This window comes from Neodiprion lecontei, chromosome 3, assembly GCF_021901455.1.
Source record: "Neodiprion lecontei isolate iyNeoLeco1 chromosome 3, iyNeoLeco1.1, whole genome shotgun sequence".
NCBI classification, from domain to species: Eukaryota; Metazoa; Arthropoda; class Insecta; order Hymenoptera; family Diprionidae; genus Neodiprion; species Neodiprion lecontei.
In genome coordinates this window covers 36587527-36611708 of record NC_060262.1, presented here as the reverse complement: position 1 = coordinate 36611708, position 24182 = coordinate 36587527, and the positions used below count along the sequence as shown (strand labels likewise).

General features: G+C 37.3%; 1 protein-coding gene across 15 annotated transcripts in view; it reads right to left on the bottom strand.

Moving 5' to 3' along the window:
- Positions 1 to 7358: 7358 nt before the first annotated feature.
- The window catches only part of LOC107224966 (Down syndrome cell adhesion molecule-like protein Dscam2), a 75187-nt gene continuing 58363 nt past the window's right edge, over positions 7359 to 24182 (bottom strand). For 6 of the 15 annotated variants that reach the window (XM_046735233.1, XM_046735231.1, XM_046735232.1 and 3 more), the window contains 19 exons: positions 19589 to 19708; positions 19327 to 19500; positions 18937 to 19233; positions 18460 to 18821; positions 17907 to 18278; positions 17559 to 17745; positions 17146 to 17433; positions 16767 to 17036; positions 16445 to 16676; positions 16187 to 16363; positions 15867 to 16033; positions 15137 to 15376; positions 14361 to 14528; positions 13669 to 13806; positions 12315 to 12505; positions 11724 to 12075; positions 11012 to 11069; positions 10428 to 10433; positions 7359 to 9803 (listed from right to left, as the gene is read on the bottom strand). In XM_046735233.1, coding sequence (XP_046591189.1) covers positions 9719 to 9803; positions 10428 to 10433; positions 11012 to 11069; positions 11724 to 12075; positions 12315 to 12505; positions 13669 to 13806; positions 14361 to 14528; positions 15137 to 15376; positions 15867 to 16033; positions 16187 to 16363; positions 16445 to 16676; positions 16767 to 17036; positions 17146 to 17433; positions 17559 to 17745; positions 17907 to 18278; positions 18460 to 18821; positions 18937 to 19233; positions 19327 to 19500; positions 19589 to 19708 — 3884 coding nt within the window. In that variant the 3' untranslated portion in view covers positions 7359 to 9718. Of the gene's footprint in view, positions 9804 to 10427; positions 10434 to 11011; positions 11070 to 11723; positions 12076 to 12314; positions 12506 to 13668; positions 13807 to 14360; positions 14529 to 15136; positions 15377 to 15411; positions 15595 to 15866; positions 16034 to 16186; positions 16364 to 16444; positions 16677 to 16766; positions 17037 to 17145; positions 17434 to 17558; positions 17746 to 17906; positions 18279 to 18459; positions 18822 to 18936; positions 19234 to 19326; positions 19501 to 19588; positions 19709 to 22419; positions 22708 to 23035; positions 23327 to 23846; positions 24138 to 24182 lie in introns of all 15 variants that reach the window. The other 9 variants (XM_046735238.1, XM_046735237.1, XM_046735242.1 and 6 more) reach the window with 5 other exon arrangements.

Here is a 24182-nt window from a genome sequence, read left to right as displayed (position 1 = left end):
GTAGCAGTTGGTAATCTACCAAATCGATACCAGATGGCGCCACATCCTTGGAGAATCGACAGTGCTATCTTACAGAGTTCACCGTAAATAAAATATGTAGCTACAGTTACATAACGTTAGGCGTATTCGAAAAATATTGCTATGCTTTCAAAATCATAATGTACAAGTTAAGTTTGGAGAATTGTAGAACGAATGAACAAAGAGTCTACGCGACTTTTAATTATTTAGGAATGACAAAAGTTATGAGCTTCAGGGACATTTATTGTTGGACTTATTACTATGACAAGATGAGGTAAATAGAAAAATTTCGTTTGTAGTGATTTGTGGGCTTGACGCGAATCGCAGAGGGAAGTTCTGTTGACTGAGAAATATAAAGACAGTTGCCCTAATGGGCTTTGGTGTGACAACCAAAAATCGTCGTGCGCTTGCGCTCTCTGAGATGTTCCAACGGTAGAATTGAAAACATATTGCAGAACATCAAAGAGTTACCGATTTCGACATGATGCTGGCTGCATTCACCTTCCGAGTAACAGTTATCGCAATGGTAAGCCCAAGCCAGTACTTAGCCTGTGTGTACTTACCGACTTGTCGGCGATACAAGAAATTAATAATGAGAATGAATTTCATCCAAAATTCGTAGCAAAACAGTGATTTGATTAAAATATAGGTACCCGAGAGAAGAATGTCTACGTAAATCATAAATGATAATGGATCAGATGTGATAATGATGCGGAGACCAAGAATCCATCAGAAAAGACAAAGTGCGTATCTCTTGTCTGAAACGTAAAAACTAAAATCATTATACATCATATCATATCATCATACATCTTCATACATCATACATCATACATAGTTCGAAACAAACGTTCGGATGTTTTGGAAGTGACGTCATCCAAAATTTTTTTTCTCTTGACGTCATCGATGTATAGCAATCAGCTAGCCGAATTCCTTAGTTTGGAAACAACCGTGCAGTAGAGCGGACGGATGAGAATCGCGCTCCGCAGATTTCGAATACCGGGTTCTCTACCTCTCAGATCCTGCGCTCTGGGCCCGTTTCCTGGTGCAACTCGAGTTCCAGGACGAGCGCTCCGTAGTTCTGTCTGTCCAGGTCCTTCACCTGGTGACTTTAGACATTCGGGACTAATCTTCCGTAGTTCTGGTTAAACTTGTCATGTTAACAAGAGATTATTTCAATTCATTTTTTGCGCAAGCACAAATTCAGTAGCTAATAAAATTCTATAATTTTTTATAATCTCATAATCTTCTCGGTAAAATGTGTCAATAAAGAAACTGTATTGATCCTTACACAATACTTTTGTTGTGTTCTAATACTAAAAATAGTTATTAATATTCGAAGTATAACCCGCGATCGGCTCCCGGACTAGTAAGACCGTGGTCAAAACTATGTGGTTGAGTCAGTGGTACTGTTACGTTTTTATCCTAAGAATTGAGAAATCTAGGATTGTTAATTCGAAATTTGAACAAAGGGATATAATGAAGAAGCAAAAAGGAAATCAATTTAAACGTTAGCGGTTTTTTCAGGTGAGAAAATAATCCAATTTATTCTCATTATTCCGGAATCGTGCACTCGTGCATAATTATCATGCCTTTTCATACGTTTATTACCGAATGGTCGATACTGAAAACATTGCGGTGTGTCCAGGGCCTTTCTTCTGAACAATAAACAAAAATAAAAAAGATATTAACACTTTATTCATTGCACTGCATTACATGTATGACGATTCTAGAATAATGAGAATGAATTAGATTTTTTTTCTTATGTCTCTAACAGCTACTCATGGAGCTTATAGAAAAGTTTTGTGGAATACGCTGCAGGCGAAGTATCAAAAGTACAGCCGAAAACGTAAGATTTTGTTCGTAATCCTCTGCTGTTGGTCCTGTATACGCTTTATAAAATGTCTTTTCGGCATTTTTGAGGGTTAGAATTATCTGATTTAAAAAGAGTCCTGCAAAACGATTTTACGACAAAAAGTTTCCAAACTCCGAGAGTCGCAAATTTTTGGCTGATTTTGGGATATGCTGATATAGATTTATTCACACCCAGTATCAACATAATTTTGCAACAAATCAAAACTTACGGCTGAAAAACATCAAATTTGCACTGGATTTTCAACCAGGTGGGAAAGAAAAATCACAAACTCGTAGGGACAAAGTTCCAGTTCCAGTTTATTCAATGTAGTACAAGTGTTCAGGTGTCAGTGTATACTACTTTACCAAGTTTCCAAGTACTATGAATCTATTATGTTATGCTAATACATTATACTAATGATTTTATACCAATAATTACTATAATAATATTCTTATTGATAAAATTGGTATGTTATTTCTACATGGAATAGATACTGCGACATATATTGCATTGAGTAAAATATGAACAATGTTAGATAAAATAGTTATTAATGTTATTTGTAAGCGCAGTTTGGGTTCCAGTCTGACTACCTACAATGCTAAAAGCTACAATGCACCTCTGCAGGATTCGAGATGTGTAATCTTGTATTACTATTATACGTAACATTGAATAAATTGAATAACACCTATTGGAATTTCTCTGTAATTTTTTCGCATCCTCTCAGGTATTGGTCCCACGATGCTCCAAATACCTTTTCGTAATACTAGAGTTGCTATAAGTCTGAAAAGGGGTCGTTCGAATTGATTCTATGACGAAAAATTATCCGCTCGAAACAAAGGAAGGTAGACCTCGTCAGTTTTTTTCTATCCGTTGTTTGTGAATTTTGGACAATAGTGAAACTAATCTCTTCATACGAGGCTTCGACGTAGTTGACTGAGAAAAGTCGATTCGACGCAGTTCCAATACGCTGCGAGGAACGCACCAAGAGTAGCGGACAACAAATAGAAGATTCCGTTAGTAGTTCCCCTGCTGCTGATTCTACGCTCGTTTTTGAGCTATTTTGCGTTCCTGTAGGTCCAATTAGTGTGACGGGCATACTAATCGAATCTGAGTCTAATATCTTTCGATCAAAAAATGAAGAAAAGAGTAAGGCTAACCCCTTTGCATTTTTGGCGAAAATTTTCGCGATTTTGAAAAGTGCTGGAATAAATTCTCTTATGCACTATTCCGACCTAATTTTGCGAGAGAAATCGATTGGGCGCAGTCCTAATACGCTGCGATCAACGCATCAAAAGTTAGAGCCGAAAAACGAGAACCTGTGTTTTCGACATTTTTCAGCGGGTGCTTTTTCCTTCGTAATTTCTCTCCTGTTGATCCCACGCTCTTTTCGCTGCGTTTTCTGAGTTCCTGGTGGTCCAATTAGTCAGGAAAGGGTAATTTAAATCGAATCTGAGACCATAAATTTTCGGCCCCAAAAATGAAAAAAAAGGAAGGCTAACCCCTTTGCATTTTTGGCGAAAATTTTCGCGATTTTAAAATGTGCTGGAATAAATTCTTTCCAGCACTATTCGGACGTGATTTTGCGAGAGAAATCGATTGGGCGCAGTCCCAATACGCTGCGATCAACGCATCAAAAGTTACAGCCATAAAACGAGAACCTGTGTTTTCGACATTTTTCAGCTGGTGCTTTTTCCTTCGTAATTTCTCTCCTGTTGATCCCACGCTCTTTTCGCTACGTTTTCTGAGTTCCTGGTGGTCCAATTAGTCAGGAAAGGGTCATTTAAATCGAATTTGAGACCCAAAATTTTTTGGTCAAAAATTGAAGTAAAAAGTAAGGCTAACCCCTTTGCATTTTTGGCGAAAATTTTCGCGATTTTGAAAAGTGCTGGAATGAATTCTCTTATGCACTATTCCGACCTAATTTTGTGAGAGAAATCGATTGGGCGCAGTCCTAATACGCTGCGATCAACGCATCAAAAGTTAGAGCCAAAAAACGAGAACCTGTGTTTTCGACATTTTTCAGCTGGTGCTTTTTCCTTCGTAATTTCTCTCCTGTTGATCCCACGCACTTTTCGCTGCGTTTTCTGAGTTCCTGGTGGTCCAATTAGTCAGGAAAGGGTCATTTAAATCGAATTTGAGACCCAAAATTTTTTGGTCAAAAATTGAAGAAAAAAGTAAGGCTAACCCCTTTGCATTTTTGGCGAAAATTTTCGCGATTTTGAAAAGTGCTGGAATGAATTCTCTTATGCACTATTCCGACGTAATTTTGCGAGAGAAATCGATTGGGCGCAGTCCTAATACGCTGCGATCAACGCATCAAAAGTTAGAGCCGAAAAACGAGAACCTGTGTTTTCGACATCTTTCAGCTGGTGCTTTTTCCTTCGTAATTTCTCTCCTGTTGATCCCACGCTCTTTTCGCTGCGTTTTCTGAGTTCCTGGTGGTCCAATTAGTCAGGAAAGGGTAATTTAAATCGAATCTGAGACCATAAATTTTCAGCCCCAAAAATGAAAAAAAAGGAAGGCTAACCCCTTTGCATTTTTGGCGAAAATTTTCGCGATTTTAAAATGTGCTGGAATAAATTCTTTCCAGCACTATTCGGACGTGATTTTGCGAGAGAAATCGATTGGGCGCAGTCCTAATACGCTGCGATCAACGCATCAAAAGTTAGAGCCGAAAAACGAGAACCTGTGTTTACGACATTTTTCAGCTAGTGCTTTTTCCTTCGTAATTTTTCTCCTGTTGGTCCCACGCTCTTTTCGCTGCGTTTTCTGAGTTCCTGGTGGTCCAATTAGTCAGGGAAGGGTCATTTAAATCGAATCTGAGACCATAAATTTTCGGCCTCAAAAATGAAAAAAAAGTAAGGCCCTTTGCATTTTTGGTGAAAATTTTCGCGATTTTGAAAAGTGCTGGAATGAATTCTCTTATGCACTATTCCGACCTAATTTTGTGAGAGAAATCGATTGGGCGCAGTCCTAATACACTGCGATCAACGCATCAAAAGTTAGAGCCAAAAAACGAGAACCTGTGTTTTCGACATTTTTCAGCTGGTGCTTTTTCCTTCGTAATTTCTCTCCTGTTGATCCCACGCACTTTTCGCTGCGTTTTCTGAGTTCCTGGTGGTCCAATTAGTCAGAAAAGGGTCATTTAAATCGAATTTGAGACCCAAAATTTTTTGGTCAAAAATTGAAGAAAAAAGTAAGGCTAACCCCTTTGCATTTTTGGCGAAAATTTTCGCGATTTTGAAAAGTGCTGGAATGAATTCTCTTATGCACTATTCCGACGTAATTTTGCGAGAGAAATCGATTGGGCGCAGTACTAATACGCTGCGATCAACGCATCAAAAGTTAGAGCCGAAAAACGAGAACCTGTGTTTTCGACATTTTTCAGCGGGTGCTTTTTCCTTCGTAATTTCTCTCCTGTTGATCCCACGCTCTTTTCGCTGCGTTTTCTGAGTTCCTGGTGGTCCAATTAGTCAGGAAAGGGTCATTTAAATCGAATCTGAGACCTGAAATTTTCGGCCCCAAAAATGAAAAAAAAGGAAGACTAACCCCTTTGCATTTTTGGCGAAAATTTTCGCGATTTTAAAATGTGCTGGAATAAATTCTTTCTAGCACTATTCGGACGTAATTTTGCGAGAGAAATCGATTGGGCGCAGTCCCAATACGCTGCGATCAACGCATCAAAAGTTACAGCCATAAAACGAGAACCTGTGTTTTCGACATTTTTCAGCTGGTGCTTTTTCCTTCGTAATTTCTCTCCTGTTGATCCCACGCTCTTTTCGCTGCGTTTTCTGAGTTCCAGGTGGTCCAATTAGTCAGGAAAGGGTCATTTAAATCGAATCTGAGACCTAAAATTTTTTGGTCAAAAATCGAAGAAAAAAGTAAGGCTAACCCCTTTGCATTTTTGGCGAAAATTTTCGCGATTTCAAAAAGTGCTGAAAGGAATTCTCTTATGCACTATTCCGACCTAATTTTGCGAGAGAAATCGATTGGGCGCAGTCCTAATACGCTGCGATCAACGCATCAAAAGTTGGAGCCGAAAAACGAGAACCTGTGTTTTCGACATTTTTCAGCGGGTGCTTTTTCCTTCGTAATTTCTCTCCTGTTGATCCCACGCTCTTTTCGCTGCGTTTTCTGAGTTCCTGGTGGTCCAATTAGTCAGGAAAGGGTAATTTAAATCGAATCTGAGACCATAAATTTTCGGCCCCAAAAATGAAAAAAAAGGAAGGCTAACCCCTTTGCATTTTTGGCGAAAATTTTCGCGATTTTAAAATGTGCTGGAATAAATTCTTTCTAGCACTATTCGGACGTAATTTTGCGAGAGAAATCGATTGGGCGCAGTCCTAATACGCTGCGATCAACGCATCAAAAGTTAGAGCCGAAAAACGAGAACCTGTGTTTTCGACATTTTTCAGCTGGTGCTTTTTCCTTCGTAATTACTCTCCTGTTGATTCCACGCTCTTTTCGCTGCGTTTTTCGAGTTTCTGGGGGTCCAATCAGTCGGGCAACTGTCACACAAATCGAATCCGAGACCAAAAATTTTTTGGTCGAAAAATGAAAGAAAAGTAAGGTTTGCATTTTTGTCAAAAATTTTTGCGATTTTGAAAAGTGCTGGGATAAATTCTTTCTGGCACTATCCGGACGTATGATGAGGGGGGTGGTCAGAGGTGGTTGACGGTGGTTGGAGGTGCTCGAAGGTAGTTGGGGTCGTTGGCGTTGGACGCGGTTACGCGTCTTCTCACGGGGATGATCGAGCTGATCGATATTTTTAAGTCGCAGTCGACTTACAGTCTTACGTACTCACTTTGTACTGACTTAATGTCAAGCTTCCATACCGACACTACTTTGGCTGCTGCCAATGTCGGTGCGAGCTCGTTAGGTAGAGTCGATAGAGCTGAACCCTCCCACGCTCCCAGGCCCACTTGCCCGCCGAAAACTGGTCACAAAAATTCACCCAGGGGTATCCGTTTTCATATTCTTCAGTCAATGGAAGTTCTTATGCTCACAGACCTCAGGCATTCTTTAGCAAAGTCAGCCAAATGAAACACTCTTTGTTTACCATTATTTTCGGGTGTCTCTTGATCCGCTAAGCGCCGGGACTAGAAACTCCAGTGCGTAATCATTTTCGGTCACACAATTACGTAGAAACAGGGGATAATTAAATTGATTCTAGTGTTTTTGAAAAACAAACGAAATCTCTAGTAAAAAAACTCGGAGGGATAACCCTTCCCGTTTTCCTGCGATTCTGGGAACGTAAAACGTTTGTTGTCAGGATCGATTTGCATGTATATGAGCCTTTCTGAAGTACTTAATTGTACCTCCGAAAATCAAAAGAGACATCTTAAACAACGTAAGACTAGTGACTGAGGAAATACGAGGAAAAGACGTTGAAAATTTTCGATTTTCGGCTGTCAATTGTAATCAGTTGTTCATAGCGGCTTAAGATATAAAGAAATCAATGTAATAATATACAGATATGCTCAATCAGTTGTTTTCATGTATTATTTATTCAACGTAAAATTAGATACTACAACTTTGGTACAAAAACATAAAAGAGTGGCACTGGAGAGACGGTAATTGTTCTGATCGGAGTTTCGAATAACTAGAAATGTGAAAAACATCAGTACCTCAGTTTTGCTGTGTATTAAATCGTATAGGAAATTGTGTAATAATTATATGAGGATTGAAAAAGAGCATAGAATATATGTAACTGGCGATAACGAAAGTCTCCAATATGCAAGCACATACAAAACCTCTGCGCAAATCAAAGTCGTAGCTGTTAATAATCATTATATTACACAAAAAATTCAACATTCAAAATCGTACACCAGTTTTTACCTCTCGGAAAATGTGCACCGAAGCACTAAGCAGCTTAAACTAAGCTATATGAGTGACTGTATCTTAATATTATAATTTTAATCCATAGGCTTATAATATCGACAACTAAACAAAACTTATCCAGTAACACAGCTAGACGTTATGTAATATACGTATTTATATTTTTGTAACATTTCCATATCTAAAATGTTACTTCGTTACCATTGTATCATAGTATTGTGGTTATTCATATTTAGGATTAAAGTTTTAAATGTGATAAGCGACAAGCTTTTGCATGTTAGTTAGTATATCATATTATAGTTTAAGTATTAACACTATTCGGTTGTGCAATATCCAACACATACACGATACACAAAAATTTGCGCAGCGATTAAATCACATCAATGAGTAAAGCATTGTTAGACTCAGCCAAATTGAGAATTTCTACTATTGGTGAGTGGGAAAACTTCTCATACAAAGTGGCGCGCTAGGTTATAATGCTTTATTATGTAAAAGTCTTCCCCTCACCTTTTATGAAAACTCGCATTGGACAAGTCCTACACCAACGTAAACAAGACACCTACAATACCTAGGGATAGTAGTATGATAAAAACCAGTATTATATACTATGAGATTCGTACCATTCTTGCTGATAATAGTACCACCTCGCGACCATCTGTCCTACTTAAAACCTATCTATTATAAGTTTAATCATTAATTAATCACGTACGCTTTTAATATCATCAATCATTGAAGTGAAATTAATTATAGCATTATGTTGTAATAGTTATGGGTTGTAGATTAAATAGGATGGTTACCAATATAATAGTAGGTTCTTCAGCGATCAAATAGATTTCTTTTCAATTGTAATTAATCAGTTTGAAAATATATGCAATTATTAGGAAAATTAGGTAATGCAATGATAATAATTACAATAGTTGATGCGTACAGACACATCGCCCCTGCTTTGTCTGTCGTTAAAATTATCATCAATCATTGGAGACACAACCTTCGTTACGAAATTATAAATTGTTTGCCAACATGCGGCAGTGTGGCACAACCTTGACTCAAAACGAGAAACTAGATTTCCCTGTCAACTTTAAAATTGCAGGCTTTCAAATATTGAAGAAATGACATGTTATTTCTTCGTCTTTTGCCGTTTGGTGATTATCGACTTCTGTCAGGATCCCCTTTACCATCAATGACATGTTAGATTCGATAGAGTAGTTATTTCATGAAATGTTCAAAACTTTACGAACTCTTGACCAAACATAAGTTTCATTCTTTGTTGCCAAATTATTTTCCTGTTAGATCATAATTTTCTGAACTTGCAGCTTAATTCTTGGTATCAAACTTTAACAAAATTTTGGTATTTCTACTCCGATGTACACAGATGTGACAACAGGTATGAAAATCTGGCAGTTTTTACGAAAGACCATTTTAAAAACATTGTATAATTTCAAATCAAAACTTTTGTCAATAAATAATACTCAAGTAATCAATAGAATTAAGATGCAAACAATTATCCCATGTTTCTTCGAGTTCAATGATTTACCTGAATGTCAGGAAAACTATGCATATCATTGATTACCTTCTTTTTATGCATTTTGCAGCAGATGGATAGTTTACACCGCACATGATTTAACACGTCTTTTCTTCGCTACTCATAAAATAGTTCGAAAGTTTATAATCGAAAATTCAGCATTGCTATTAAATCACTTAATACAATAATTTGGCGTAATTTTGATAATTATCATGTATGTAATATTCCACATTATAATATATTCGAAAGAGAATTTCCAAGATATTTGCCATCATTTTCTACATTAGATTATAGTAATTTAATCCTTATGTGATAATCAAATCTAGCTAACCGCAATGGCAATAATTTAAAGTCGTTGCAATTGGACTGACAACACTGGGGAAGTAGTATGTTTGGTATTTGCTTACATACTCATGAACATGCCGCATACATGGCATATAGGCTGTCAACTCTTCTATGGTCGTAGGTGTGGGTAGGAGATTTACAAGTTACACTGCCACAGTATCGTAGGGTGTGAGGAGTCCGCCGTGACTGCCGGGGGGGCCGCTGGTTTGCCTGCCGGTAGCTTCGTTTCTGAAAATCAAATATCGTCAAAAATGACAGTTAGGAAGTTTTTGGGGCGCAGTATTATATCTGCCATTTGCATGATTGCATCCATGTTATAAAAAACATTAAAATGCTATTTGAGAAGCAAATGCGGCAGCAGCTTTCGTGGGCATGTAGTTTTGAATTGCGAGAGTTAAACAATCTGTTTAAAAATAGCGGAAGATGGATTATGATTACTCTAATGACGTAAATACGGATGGATTCTGATTTTCTGGAGCGCTAAGAACAAAAGCACATGTATATGAAAAACGTCTCAAATTCTTTATGCATTATTCTTACTGTGAACAATGGTAAGTGTTATTGGAAAATGGGAAGACGCATAACTAAATTGGGATGACAATTTATTTTAAGCCTGAAAAATGTATCACTATGACTTACTACAAGCATTAACAAACAATTACATGCAAAAAATAGGTGTTGAATAGCATGTTAATGAAGTGTACTAGCGTCATGTTTAGTTACACGCAGGAAGTATATTCTGACATCAATTTAGATGATTTTTGACTATATTTCAAGAACCTCTAACAATTTGTACACTGATTTTTACTATTGATTATCAGAATACACCCATCGAAGAGGTAAAACACTTACGGTTTCCTGCACAAAGAGTCATGAAACAAGAGAAGGTCAGGATATGTTAGACATGATAGAGCTCCTGGGGTCATCCATGACAGATCTATTTTATTCACTCACACGTAGCAAAATCATAACAAAATTTTGGATCTATTTTTCCCCGATTTCTAGACTATTTGACGGGGTAATTTCGCTGAGGTCAAGATTGAAAAAATAATATTTCACATCAACAATTATTGTGCATGACTTCACAAGACGTAAAATAAAACGTGTAACTAGAGAATTCAGTCAAGGATGTGATTTCATGCTACCATGACCATCGTTTGGAATACTTTTTAAAATTCTACCATAATTATCAAAGAACATAAAGGCACTTATATGCAAACTTCCAATGAAATTCAAGTTCATTAAGTGGTCAGTAATAATGTCGACAGTTGAAAATTTATTTAGTTTCGCACTGTAGATGAGACGAATTTTTTCTTAAATGTGTATTAAAGGGATAATTTGATGAACTGTTTTCAGATTAAAGGAATATCGCATTGTTCATTCGCTAGTTAGCTAAAAAAGATTCATTCGTATCTCCAATCATCCACGCTACTAACCTCTCTATGAGTTTGCGCATCTCCTCGGTGGTCATGCCATCCTTGCTGCGAGCATTCACTGAAATAGAGAAACACACAGACCAATTGACACAACGGTTACTACGACACATAACATGCTCGGGAACGGGAAACTGGGCTTTGCGTAACTCTGCTAAATCTGCGGAAGAGAAACGCCTCGGCCCCTCCTGTAACATGCAAACCGAACCAAGTACCCCTGTAAGATTCAGAGCTTACTTTATAATTGTTAATGACATTGACACAAAATTGTTGTAAAATGTTTGGTGTTTTCAAGATGTGCAATTAATATATAAATCGCATGTGTTGGAATTGTTAATAAGTATAACTTCCTTGTAAATAACAATAACTTTGCAGAGACTTTCTCATCACGTGATAAGTAGTTGCAGAAACAAGCTAAAGTCATTGAATTAAAATTTTTTAAAACAAAACGAAAATTATTTATGTACCTGTTAGACGAGTAATTACGTATACATAACTAGAAAGAAAGACCGATTCTGTTAATCACATAACATATTAGAATACAGACCAGGCCATGAATCTAGTAGTAGAAACAAAAAAGTATATGTCATTATCATATGTTTAAATATTTTGTTGCAGTGGGCAAAAACTGACTTCCTCTGAATCTTACGAGGTTCCGGTTGTTTGGGCCTAGTGGTCATGTCTCGTGATGTCCTTTCAATTTAGTAGTACTGACCACCGTAGTTGCGGTTGATTATTTGATCACGGTCGCATTCTGCTTCGCTAATCTCGTTGCTTTCTTTGCTGTCATTGAAACTCGAGTTGTTTGGATCATGATTTCTTGGTGGTGGTGGTGGGGGTTCGGGGGAACCAGACATTGGTAGGTTTCGAGCTGATCCAACACTGCGACGGCCAACAGAACCACGAGATCCGTAGTGATCGTAAGGAGCGCCGTATTGACCGTATTGTGAACCGTACTGATCTTCTTCAGGAGCGCAATTGGCTGGGTCATCATATTCAGGAGAAAACATGTTGTGGGGACCACCACCTTGAGATGGGACGCGCGAATAGCGGCCATTTTGACGAGGCTGTTGAAAGTGAAAAAATTATTTTATTAAATAAAGTATAGCTTCAAGATATTGATTCATTAATATATATAGTTATTAATCAAAGACTCAAAGATGCCGAAAAAGAGTACAATTCGATTTAATTCCCACGTTATCATCCTGTACACAATTTCAACTGTAAAAAAATAATTGCATTATATTCAATTTCAGTTACATTTACTTTCTTAGTTAATCGTTTGAAATGGCTGTATAATATTTACCATAGATTGTGATCCAGATCTGCTGTGGGCAGATGCATTAGTAGGATGACTAGAAGGCGGTCCCATGGTTCCAGAGTGTCCATTGGCTGGATGAGGGAATGTTTGGAATTGCATGGCTTTGTTCGGATCCATTTCTTCACGGAAACCTAATAGGTGAAAGGTGGCATACGGGCAGATCTCATCCTCCATGCCTGGAAATATTTTTAGAGGGTAGATGCTGCATTTAATATAATTGAAGAGGCAGATTTGAGAGACTCGCTTTCTTTTTTAAGCACACGATAAAATTTTTTAGATGTTATACGTTTTTTGCATTCATTTTATGACAAATCCTGGATAGAAGACTCGTGATACGTTACTTACATTATCCAAGACAAAACCAAATATTTTAGAGAAAAGTTTGCGCATTCAACAATTATTATTAGAAAGTATTTGCGAACGCCACAAAAGGATAATTAAGATGTATTTCTGCATTGAGTCATTTATGATTGACTTTCCTTGGCACAAGACAAAACTTAGTTCAGTGGTATTATTTGTTAATTAGTCAACACTAATTTCCATTACGTGAAGCCAAGTCTTTTTTTCAACATTTTTCATAACGCCATTAAATGCATTCCAGTCCATGCTATGAAATGCATTAAATTAACTGAATTATCATAATCAAATGGAGCGATGGAAAATACGAACGGTTGGTTCTTTAAATAATTAATATAAGTAAGAAAATAATTAACGTAACAAAAACTACCCCTATCATGCAAACGTGCGACACTGAAACTTCGTGAAAAGTAACTAACACTGAACATGGAGAACTTACATTATGACGCTGTATTACCTCCAACGTTTGTTCATATTTGGTTCAAGTTGTTTTGCGGTGATTTTATCATGTTTTTATGAGAAGAGTAATTGATGTGTGAGTCAAAAACATAATAGTAAATTTTAAAATCGACTCTATAGTTAAATTTTATGAATGCAAGAAATATTGTGCAGGAGTGTATTATTTTTTGAGTTCCCAGTTACTATGATTCAATGATGAAATTATCTTAACGAATTGCAAATGGATGAAATCTCCAATTTGATTAGAAGAAAAATTGTGTTACAATAAATAATGGATACGAAACTTGGCTGAATTGTTCATTCCGAAGGCATGAATCAGCAATATACCAACTCATATGAGGTCATCACTATTAAATTGGGTTTACATTACGAATATAAAATCTTTTTCATACATGATCAAGACAAATGAAGAATTTTGAAATAAATGTGAAAATTACGAATCAGTACAAAACGTAATGTGCATTGTATTGTAAATGAATGAATGAATGATGACAGGCGAAGTGTATGTTTCATAATTACCAACCTCTATGCGAGAGCCCTTCAGCACTGCCCATATGGGGAGGTGGTGGGCATCTTCTATTTGGCGCACAATGAGTCAATTCTTCGTACATATTTCTTCTCGGATCCCAAGTCGAATGACTCCTTAAAGAGCCTGTCCCACCTGTCAAACAAATGCTACAAAGATGTTCTACCACTTTTGCCTACCAAGCACTTTGATAAAACTTATTTTCGATGTCTATATGCTTTGCTCATACATACAGAGCTTTTATCATTCATAAGTAATAATTATTTATCACATTAAGATATTTCCATTTCGAATCAGAATTTCACAACTATAAACGCATTATATACTCTGCGATACAAATTAATCGTAAGAGTGTATAATGCCAGAAAGAAAGGGTAAGGTAGTTTTCTGTCAACTTATTTTGACCATTTCCGAAAGTAGCTTTTTTTCAACATATTGATCATACTTGGTACACAGAGTGCTTGAAGCTTGAAATTAAATTAAATTAGAGTGTGCTTTGAAGTAGCGATAATAACTTTGGGGTAAAGCAAATGATAAAAAGCATTAATCAATAATTATAGAAATATGACGATACATGCGCTGTTTAACAGGTGACACCCAATAGTCGTGTTTTAAAAACCGAATTGTCGTGCCAACGCAACAACACCTAGATGAAGTTATTAGTCAAAGTGTTGGCAGTTCTGGCTTACTTATCACTGTACCTCGCTTGATACGGTCACAAGTGTTATAATTCGAGCCAGGAACAGGTGGAAGTTTGCGGTTCGGTGGAGCAATGTAACCAAGTTCATCTCGAAGGTCTGGCCTGCGTTTATCCAAAGTAGCTCCAACAACTCCAGTTTGTTGATACACAACGTCATCTAAAAAATCATATCAATGTACGAAAATGAAAAATAATTCTAAAAATGATCTCTAGACACACGCAACACTTGAAAATTTTACTGTTTTTATGCTTTTCCTTATTTACTATTTCTAAGTCTTTCTTCGCTTGACAGAACTATTTTACAAATTTAAGAAAGCTGGAAGAATCAATGAATTCGAAGTACTGGCCGACTGTTTTGCAGTCCTGAAGATGTTATATGATACATGAAACATTAATAATTTGATGCAGTTTGTTCAGTTTAGTTATAATCCAGATCAACAGGAATAATTTTTCGTTTAATCTTTCATTATAAATTCAAAAATTATGATAAACGTGATTATTGCATGATTTGAGTGTGCAAGTATATGATAATGGCCCCCTTTTGAATGATATGTTTCACGTATGTAAAGCATAAAAAATATAGGTATTTGAAATTAGCAAAATAGCTGTCCCTCGCTATACATGAGATAAATAAGTCACAATATTGTTATAGCAGATTGCCATAAATTGATTAGTTGTTGCAGGCATAAGCCACGAGGGACAGCAATCAAATTTCTAATTTTAAATGTATAGTGTGTGTGAATAATAATAAATAAAATTGTATACATTGTCCCTCGTAATATTTCTCGTCGGCTGATGAGATACCTCGGAGCCGTGTTTGTTCAGGCCCACGAGTTCTTCTGGACAGTGCAACACATATGACAACTATTCCAACAATAATGACGACAACAGTTGCTGCGACAGGAACAACAACGTTGACATCCAGCCAGCTAGGCAGCCATGGGAAATACCTCCTAACATCCGTATTCTCTGTTCCAGTCTCTCGAACAGGTGGTGCAATTGTGCCTGTTTTAAGATAAGATAATAAATTCTTCACTAACCCTTGTCATTGCCATGCCCCTTGCCTTTAAGCACACAAATCACGATAACGGCAACAATTATGACCAGAATAGCAGCAACAACCGGTACAACGAGGTTTAAGTTTGCCATTAGTATTTTCATTGGATCCTCATCACTAACACCATCATTAACATCGGGAAGTTCGCGGGCCGGGGCAATGGTGCCTGGAACAAAAAATAATTTCTTTTTTTCTCGCTATTTCAAATTAAATCCAGCCACCAGAGCACCGACCCATAACAGAATCGACTGAGGGGTATAAAACCAACAGAAATACAAAATGAAAGATACGTTATATTGTATCATATTCCCGTAAGAGAATGAACATGAACGTAATCAGAGAGAAAGTGATTTGTAGCTCATTGGTAAGGATCTGGGTCTTTCTTTGCCCATAGAATTATATGTATGCTTATAATCATGAAGAAAGATATTGACGCACCACCAGTCACAGTGAGAGTAGCGAACTCGTATTCAGCAACAGCAAATCCAGCATCGTTGTGTGCAGTTACACGCAGATGATACCAGCTTGCAGGATCTAGGTCCAAGACAACGAAATTACCGCCTGGTTTCACGTTGTTAGAAACTTGATTCCATTCCTGCTGAAGCCTACAGGAAATGCAAAATATTTTATGTGTAAAACAATTAATTATAATCACTACAAAATACTTAGTTACATTCATAACGTGACAGGGTTCGACTATGAAGTATCTGTCTATCTATTCTTGAGAGGCTACTAAGGGAATCGATTGATCATCTTACTTCTTCTTGTGTTCAACAACAAAGTACAACATAGGACACCCTCCATCGGACCAAGCACTCAAATGCAGCGTGATACTGTTCGTCGACACTTCAATAAATCTTGCAGCCTCAGGTATTATTGGCTTTGAACCCTTAGTTCGTGTGTTCAAAATATCTGACCGATCTCCAGTTCCAATACTGAAAATGAGAAACTTGTAAATATCGCAAATAGACAATAACAGTATGAAAGATATTAGTATTTAAATGAGACGAACTAACCCGTTATAAGCTGTGACATAGATTTGATATCTCGAACCACACCATAGATTTTCTAGAGTATATTTTTGTGCAGTTGAGCTAACTTGGACCGTTTTCAACTCTCCGAATTCTGGTTTGTAGTGAATAGTGTATCCCTGAAGGGGAGCATTATCTGTGGGATGAGGTCTGAGCTTCATTGTCAATGAGTTTGTAGTGGTTGCTGTTAGCGTGACTTGTGGAGAATGAGGAGGAGCTGAAAAATACAAAAATTAATAGTATCATATATATCTTACTCTGGAGTACAGTATTGGCCTGTAAATGTATTACTGTTAGCTTTTTATACCATGAACAACTAGCTGATGAGTTACAGTGTCATGACCGAATGAATTTTCAACGTAACAAGCGTATTCTCCAGCATCGGCTCTGTCCACTTCTTTTATAAAAAGAAATCCTTCCGGTAATTGTCTCAATCTGTCGCTGGGCTCCAAGGTAGCTCCGCGTACTTTCCATGTTACTTCAGGAGCAGGGACCCCAACGGCGAGGCAGGGCAGTTTAACATCTTCCTTGTACGTTGCAGTAAACTTATCATCGAACGAAGCGATTTTTGCAGGTACTTGAACCGAATAAAAGAGGATGTTTATTCAACTTATTTCAGATTACGAATAATATTTCTGAATTTGCGAATGATAGATCATACTGATTTATTTTGAAACAAGACTCACCACGGGTGCTAGGAGACAGTGTAACAATCTTAGATGCTTGACCTTCGCCTATATTCGTACTTGCCGTAACCCAAAAATCGTATCTATATTGTTTGTCTAAACCAGTTGCTTCATGAGTTAATTGGTTCGGCAAAACTTTCTGGGTGGTTGGTTCCTCACGATTTTCAGCTTTAGCATAGACAGTGTATTGAGAGATTACGCCATTTGGCTGGCTTGGTGGGCGCCATGAAATGAGAATTGACTCGGCAGACATTACCAGGGCTTTGATGGCAACTGGGGCTTCCGGAACTATTGACCAAAAAAAAATTAATATTTCGATTAAAATATAGTATTTTACATGTTATACTTTTGCTACGAATATTTCCATTGTTCGTTTCACAAAGATGGTTATTGAAGTTCAAAAATCTACTCACCGTCTTGTTCAGTTTGGCAGTGAATGGGTGCAGATTTAACACCATCTCCTCCAGACGTGAAAGCGAGAACATGCATGCTGTAGTTTGTATATTTCTTTAATCCGTGCAAGATAGTTTCACTAGATGATGTTATTTTAGTATCCTTGGAGTTTTCGTCATACCAGGAGTCAGACGGTCCATAGATTACCTATAGAAAGACAAAATGGTTTGAAATATCCATTTGAAGAATATTGACACACACCTTGGTTACCTCTGCAATACTAGATTAAAATTTAGTTCAATGCTCTGTATTTTGTAATATACATTATAACATTTGCAAATATATTCATCATAATAACAATTGCATACCTTGTATCCAGTGATTACGCCATTAGCTGCACTCAGAGGAGGAGATACCCATGAAACTCTTACAGTTTGAGCAGTCAATGTCGTGCAAGTGGTGTCATGGGGTGGTTGCTCAGGGACTCCTTCAGCTGTGTGCTGTCTGCGTTCTTCACTCATAGGTCCAGCTCCAACTTTGTTAAATGCTTGTACAACCACGCTGTACTGAGTATAAGTTTTTAAATTCATTATCTGTAAATGGTGCTCCTTGCCATCTTCCTTCGAAAATTCAACAGTTTCAAACATGAAGGGTTTGTCAGCTGACGAAAGCTTGTAGCCAACATAGTAGCCAAGAATTTCACCGTTCCAATCTTCACGTGGAGGTGGTTTCCATGTCACCTGGAAAAAAAATAAAAAATTGAAACATCTAGAGTTTCCTATTCTATTCAACATCCCTTAATACTGTATTGTGTACATTATTAGTATCTAGTGTATATATTTTACAATGATATCCACCGTGACAGTTTAAGGATAGACATTTAGAATAATACTGTTTGAAATAAGAGCGAAAAATATCTACCTTCAAGGTGTGTTGGTCAAGGGCATCAACTCTGACTGAGCTTGGTGGACCCGAGGGAGCTTCTTCGGCAGTAATAATAGTGACAGTATCGGAAGGATCTGAAGCACCGATTTCATTTTCAGCAACGATACGTAAATGGTAAGTTGTAGCAGGTCTCAAATTAAAGACACCAGCAACATTTTGTTGAGAGCCAGGTACCAAGACTTTATCGATATCATTCTCCCAGGATCCCTTGCTAATTTTGTATTCAATAAGATAACGTTTAATAGGACTATTGCCATCGTAAGGTGCTGCCCATGAGAGCTGAACTGAACGGCCAGATTTATCCAATACTTTCAATCCATATGGAACTTCGGGGACCTCTGAAAACGTGAAATATAACTTTCAAATACACCTACTTTAAAAAACAAACACTGTGTTTGAAAATAGACGACTTATTCATTTTGAAGAATAATTAAAAATCATCATACTGCCCACCTTGTACAATCATGTTGATGCTAGTATCATCACTTCCAAAAGCATTTGTGGCAACGCATGTAAATAGTGCAGAATCAGTTCGTTCAGTCCTCTTAATGCTCAAGTCAGACAAAACTCCATTGGCCAAAATTTCTTCACGAATTGTGTATCGAGCATCGCTTTTCGGGTCTAGTCTCTTGTTATTCATATTCCATAAAATTCCAATTGGTTTTTCACCTTGAGCTTCGCATTGTAGTACAGCAGGTTCTCCTCGACGAGCTGTCTGATTGCGTAACTTAATCTCGAATTGGGGTGGGGCTGCAATTTGAAAATATCAATTGGATGACGTAAAACTGTCTTGCCAAGTCACTAAAGCAAATACTGTCGGAAAATATTAAAATGAATTCATACCTTGCACTGAGATCAAAATGACGGCAGACAATCCAGCTCCAATACCATTAACGGCTTCGCATAAGTAATAACCTTCATTCGTTTTCTGAATATTATTTATTGACAAAGTGCCATCCTCAATGCTAATATCAGGATTGCTCAATTTCAAATCCTTATAATCACCAGGTGTTTCTCCTGTAATGTTTGTAATAAAAATGATTCCGCTAGGATGTAACGCTCTGAATGTTGTTGAAACAATGTAACAATTAAAACAATTTCATACCAGCTGCCCGCTTCCATGTCACTTGGGGCCTGGGAAAACCATCGGCTTTGCACTCAACTCTTGCATCTGAACCTTGAGCGAATGCTTTATCGGTTGGTTCAAGAATCCAACGAGGAGGCACTGAAGAATATATCCGGTTAATTGCAATGTTCTTTTAGCTACTATCAACTATAGAGCGAGTTACCTCGTGCCTTCACAAATAAATTACAAATGTATATAATATTATTGAATTTAAATGACTGCTAGTATCTCAAAGAAATGGATATCATATAGAAGATGACAAATTTCATTTGATATATTCATTGGTTTATAAAAGTGATGTTATATAGGTATATTATATAGATGGATTGAACTGGATGTATTTTACCTGCTTGACTTGTGTCTGATTAGTATGAATTGTTTAATTTTACGGTACAACAATAAGAGCAAATGACTCGATGGACAAGGCACGAGATATAATTGAAACCATGCATTTAATAAAACTCGCTCTCTACACATTAACTATAAGCTACTGAATATAAATGATGTCTGCTCAGAAGGAGCCTAGTAAAAAAAGTTGAACCAAAGACAGTTGCATGCTAAACTGCGATGTCAGTAGTAGGAAACATGCATTATGATACAAAATGAAAAGGTGAGAGGCCTGGGTAGGTTGAGGAAATAGGATTCTTGACAGAACGATAAGAAGCGCAACCCGAAAGCCTATCCTGAAACAAACGGCAGCACAATCATGGATTACTAGGGTTTAGGATAGAATTCAGGAAGAGTGCTGCCTCCTCAGATACCGCTACGACGGATTTAACGATGCATCGAAGAATACGCCCTTACTCAACCATTCTTTTCAAATGACATACACACAGGCAAGTAACAAGCCATTGAGTCTGAAGCATAACAGAGCGCATGATGGCAATTAGTACATATACAATCATGAATGTGCGTTTCAAAATGCTTCGAAATTTGAGTAGTCTTTGAAATATTACTAAAAACCAATTCTGCACTTAAAAAACAATCAACAAGTTAATACGATAAGTACATATGTTTTTTTGAATTAACAACTAGTATAGATGAACGTATATGATCTTGACACCATGACATTACCATTATCAGGACAGTTAGTTTATTTTGATGTGATCATTATTCGCTTTTGGCTTACACACCCTCTATTAAGCAACAGAATGCCTGTTTATTAACGATTATTCCGACAACGTTAACTCAACTGTTTCAAAACAAACATAAAAAGAATAACAGCAGAATCATCCTCAAGAGAAAGCAACGTCAACGTCAATTCATTCAAAAGCGACATCTTTAAAGAGCAGCTCATTTCAATTTGATCCTCATTCGTGGTATTTTTTTCCTTTCTCCTAACCATGGACTTGTAGTATGGCTTCATGAATAGCCTTTCCTGATGGATTATTTGCAATACATGCGTACGTTCCACCATGTTTTGAAGTTACAGTTTCAATTAATAAAACACTTGTTCTTGGTCCTAGTATTCCTGTTGTATATCCCATGAATTGAGATAATGGTTCTCCATTAAATGTCCATGTCATATTTATTGGTGTGTCTCCAACCATCACCATGCAAGCTACTTGAGCTGCTTGTCCAGTATAAATTGGTTGATCGCCAAAATCAAATGGGCTGATGCGAGGTAATACTGGAATATATCGTTGAATATTGACAAGTTGCACCATTTCATTGAAATTTCAGTTTTCTTTTAATCTGGTTAGCGTCTGCAAGTCACGGGTCATCAAATCCGCATTCTTGACACCAATAAGTTGTTGATTCTCGATTAAATATTCAACTTCGAAGAGCAATTATATCGTAATTCCTTTCACTAGTACACGATCTTAAAAAAGCAACACCTAGAAGATATTGGATCTATCGCAACATAATTTATGTAGGTATGTATAACAAAAACTTAATATTCGCCTGATTAAATATCTGGAGTAAAATGTTGAGAACAGAAAATCCAACTAGACGACATTGGCCATATCATTTGAAATATTTCCATTTATTTTTCATAAGAGGACATTACTGGAAGGATTGGAGAAAGGGCATCCCAAGCTACAAATATTTACTTTATACGATATTAATTCAATGAACGATTATTCAATCTACACATTAATCCAAGCATCTATCAATGCTCCGAACCAAATCTGGGCAGTCAGCTTTGGTACATATTACTAAATACGCGAACAGATAGTTCAGAGTTGCTGTACTATGGATTGTAGACAAGAATTTTAACACTGATCAAAACTACACTATCAGAGGCCGTGTACCATTGACTTTGAGATGAGCGCTATGCTTTGCTTGACCAGCAGGATTGTCGGCAACACAAGCATACTCTCCAGAATGCTCTCCTCTTACGGCTGGGATAGTTAGAGCCGATACTCTGTCACCCATTGGAGTTATATGCACGCCATCCCCTATCTCTAAGTGGCGACCCTCAAAAAACCATCTCACAGAGATTGGTGAATCGCCCTTTACCACGGCACAATGAACTATTATAAGATCTCCAGTATTCATCTCATCAAATGAGAACGGTTGAACATGGGGAGCAACTGCAGAAAATACAAGATTTCACTAATTTGAGAAATTAAATATGAACTGCCGGTTTCAATTAATAAATCGTTTCCCAATGTACTGCGCCCAATGCTTCGAGTTACACTGTCCCCTCAGCAGCAATGCACATTGTGTAGTATTTTTGGAAAAGGATGACGACGGTTGGATTCGGGATTGATATGAACTAAAAGAAAAACAAATCAGCAATAAAAAATGCGATACTCTACAAAACAGAAAGAATATTCGAAGGCTTTGAAATAATTTTCTTAAACCATTGACAATGAGATCTGCTGATAATTCATGTCGTCCAGCAAAATTTTCTGCTATGCACGTGTATGACCCGGCGTGTGTTGCTTGGACAGATCCTATGCTTAATATAGCACCTCGTCCACCAAGATCCAAAATCGAAACTCCAGAATGCGGTGAAATAGAATGCCCATTTAACGTCCAACGAAGTTTCAAAGGCTGATCGCCTTCTATTACTGCACAAGGTACTGTCACTACTTGACCAGAGTTGAGCGGTTTGTCACCAAACGTAAACGGTAACAGTCTTGGGATTACTGTAAAACAAATATAATCTGCTAAAAAAATTATCGACCAGACCCACTCATTTGCAAAACCTAACGAGACGCCCAGCTACAAGTCAAATTTGATGGATGGAATTCCTAACTCTCCTAACAAATCCCAGGAACTCTAAAACGGAGAAGAATCGATTAATTACATGAACTTAATTAGTTGTAGGACAGCATTCATCCCCCTTTGTCTGAGGCAAGATTAGCCGTATGAAACAAAAACCCTCGGTATCAGTTTTTTTTTTAGTTGAACTTATCGAATAATGTTAGTACTTTTTAGTCAAGTGTCAGTTCCACTTTTCTGTGCTTGCTCTACCGTTGACTTTCAATGTCGTTGTGTAGCTCACTGTGCCAGCTGGATTCGATACTGTACACGTATAATTCCCAGCATGCATTGCTTTAGCAGATTCAATCGTCAATAGGCTGGCACTTCCACTGCTAATCTTCATCGTTGATATTCCACTTGCTGAACTGGACAACTGCTCTCCATGAAAATTCCAAGAAATTGACAAGGGACGATCACCCTTAGCCACGTTGCAAATTAGTTGGACATTATCTCCAGCGTTTATGTCCTCCGAAGCCGTGAAAGGTGCAATGTGAGGTGCAACTGGGAAGCAGGAATGTATAGGATGATCCAGAAAACATTGTAAATTTTTGAAACGATTGGAAAGAGCTATTGCAAATCTAATATCAGTTAACGAGAGTGTAAGATGATGCATTTGGATAAAATGTACAGCCATAGATACGTTTACATATGTATAATTTTAGTCCACGAAGCCTAAAGAACTGATAAATATAGAAGTTTGTATATCATGAAAGTAAATGAGAACAAAACTGATTATGTAATATAATAAATAATGATACAGGACAGGTATTGATGCTTGTGAAATTTGTTCAAGCAGAGTTTACATAGTCGGATCATCCTATGATTTTAAGGAGAACAGCAAGATACAGTACGATAATAAAAATACCATACAAGATGTCTTCTGAGCCTGTTGCAAGTTTTATGCGAAATTGTTAAACTACACCGAACAGAAATAAATTCGAAACTTATCAGAATGCGTGAAGATATCGTAAAGAGAGCAAAAATACTGTGGCGGTAGCTGTACACAAATTTGATTTTGTACCATTTACTGCCAAGTTAGCAAAACGTTGCGCAGATCCTGCTTTATTAGATGCGTGACAGGCATATTTGCCAGCATGTCGTCCACTGGCTGTTTCAACAGTAAGTATTCCAGTTCTACTGTTGAACATTGTTGCAGTTATCATGGAATCGGTTGGATCCAATGGTAAATCGTTCAAAGTCCAAATTATTTGTATAGGAAGATCGCCTTTAGCTACGCTGCATTGAATTATCACCATATCGCCAGCATTTACAAAATCTTCAGCAAACATGAGTGGCTGAATCTGTGGAGCAACTGCAGACAACGTATGCTACCATGTTAAAAGTCGCGCTGAATAAT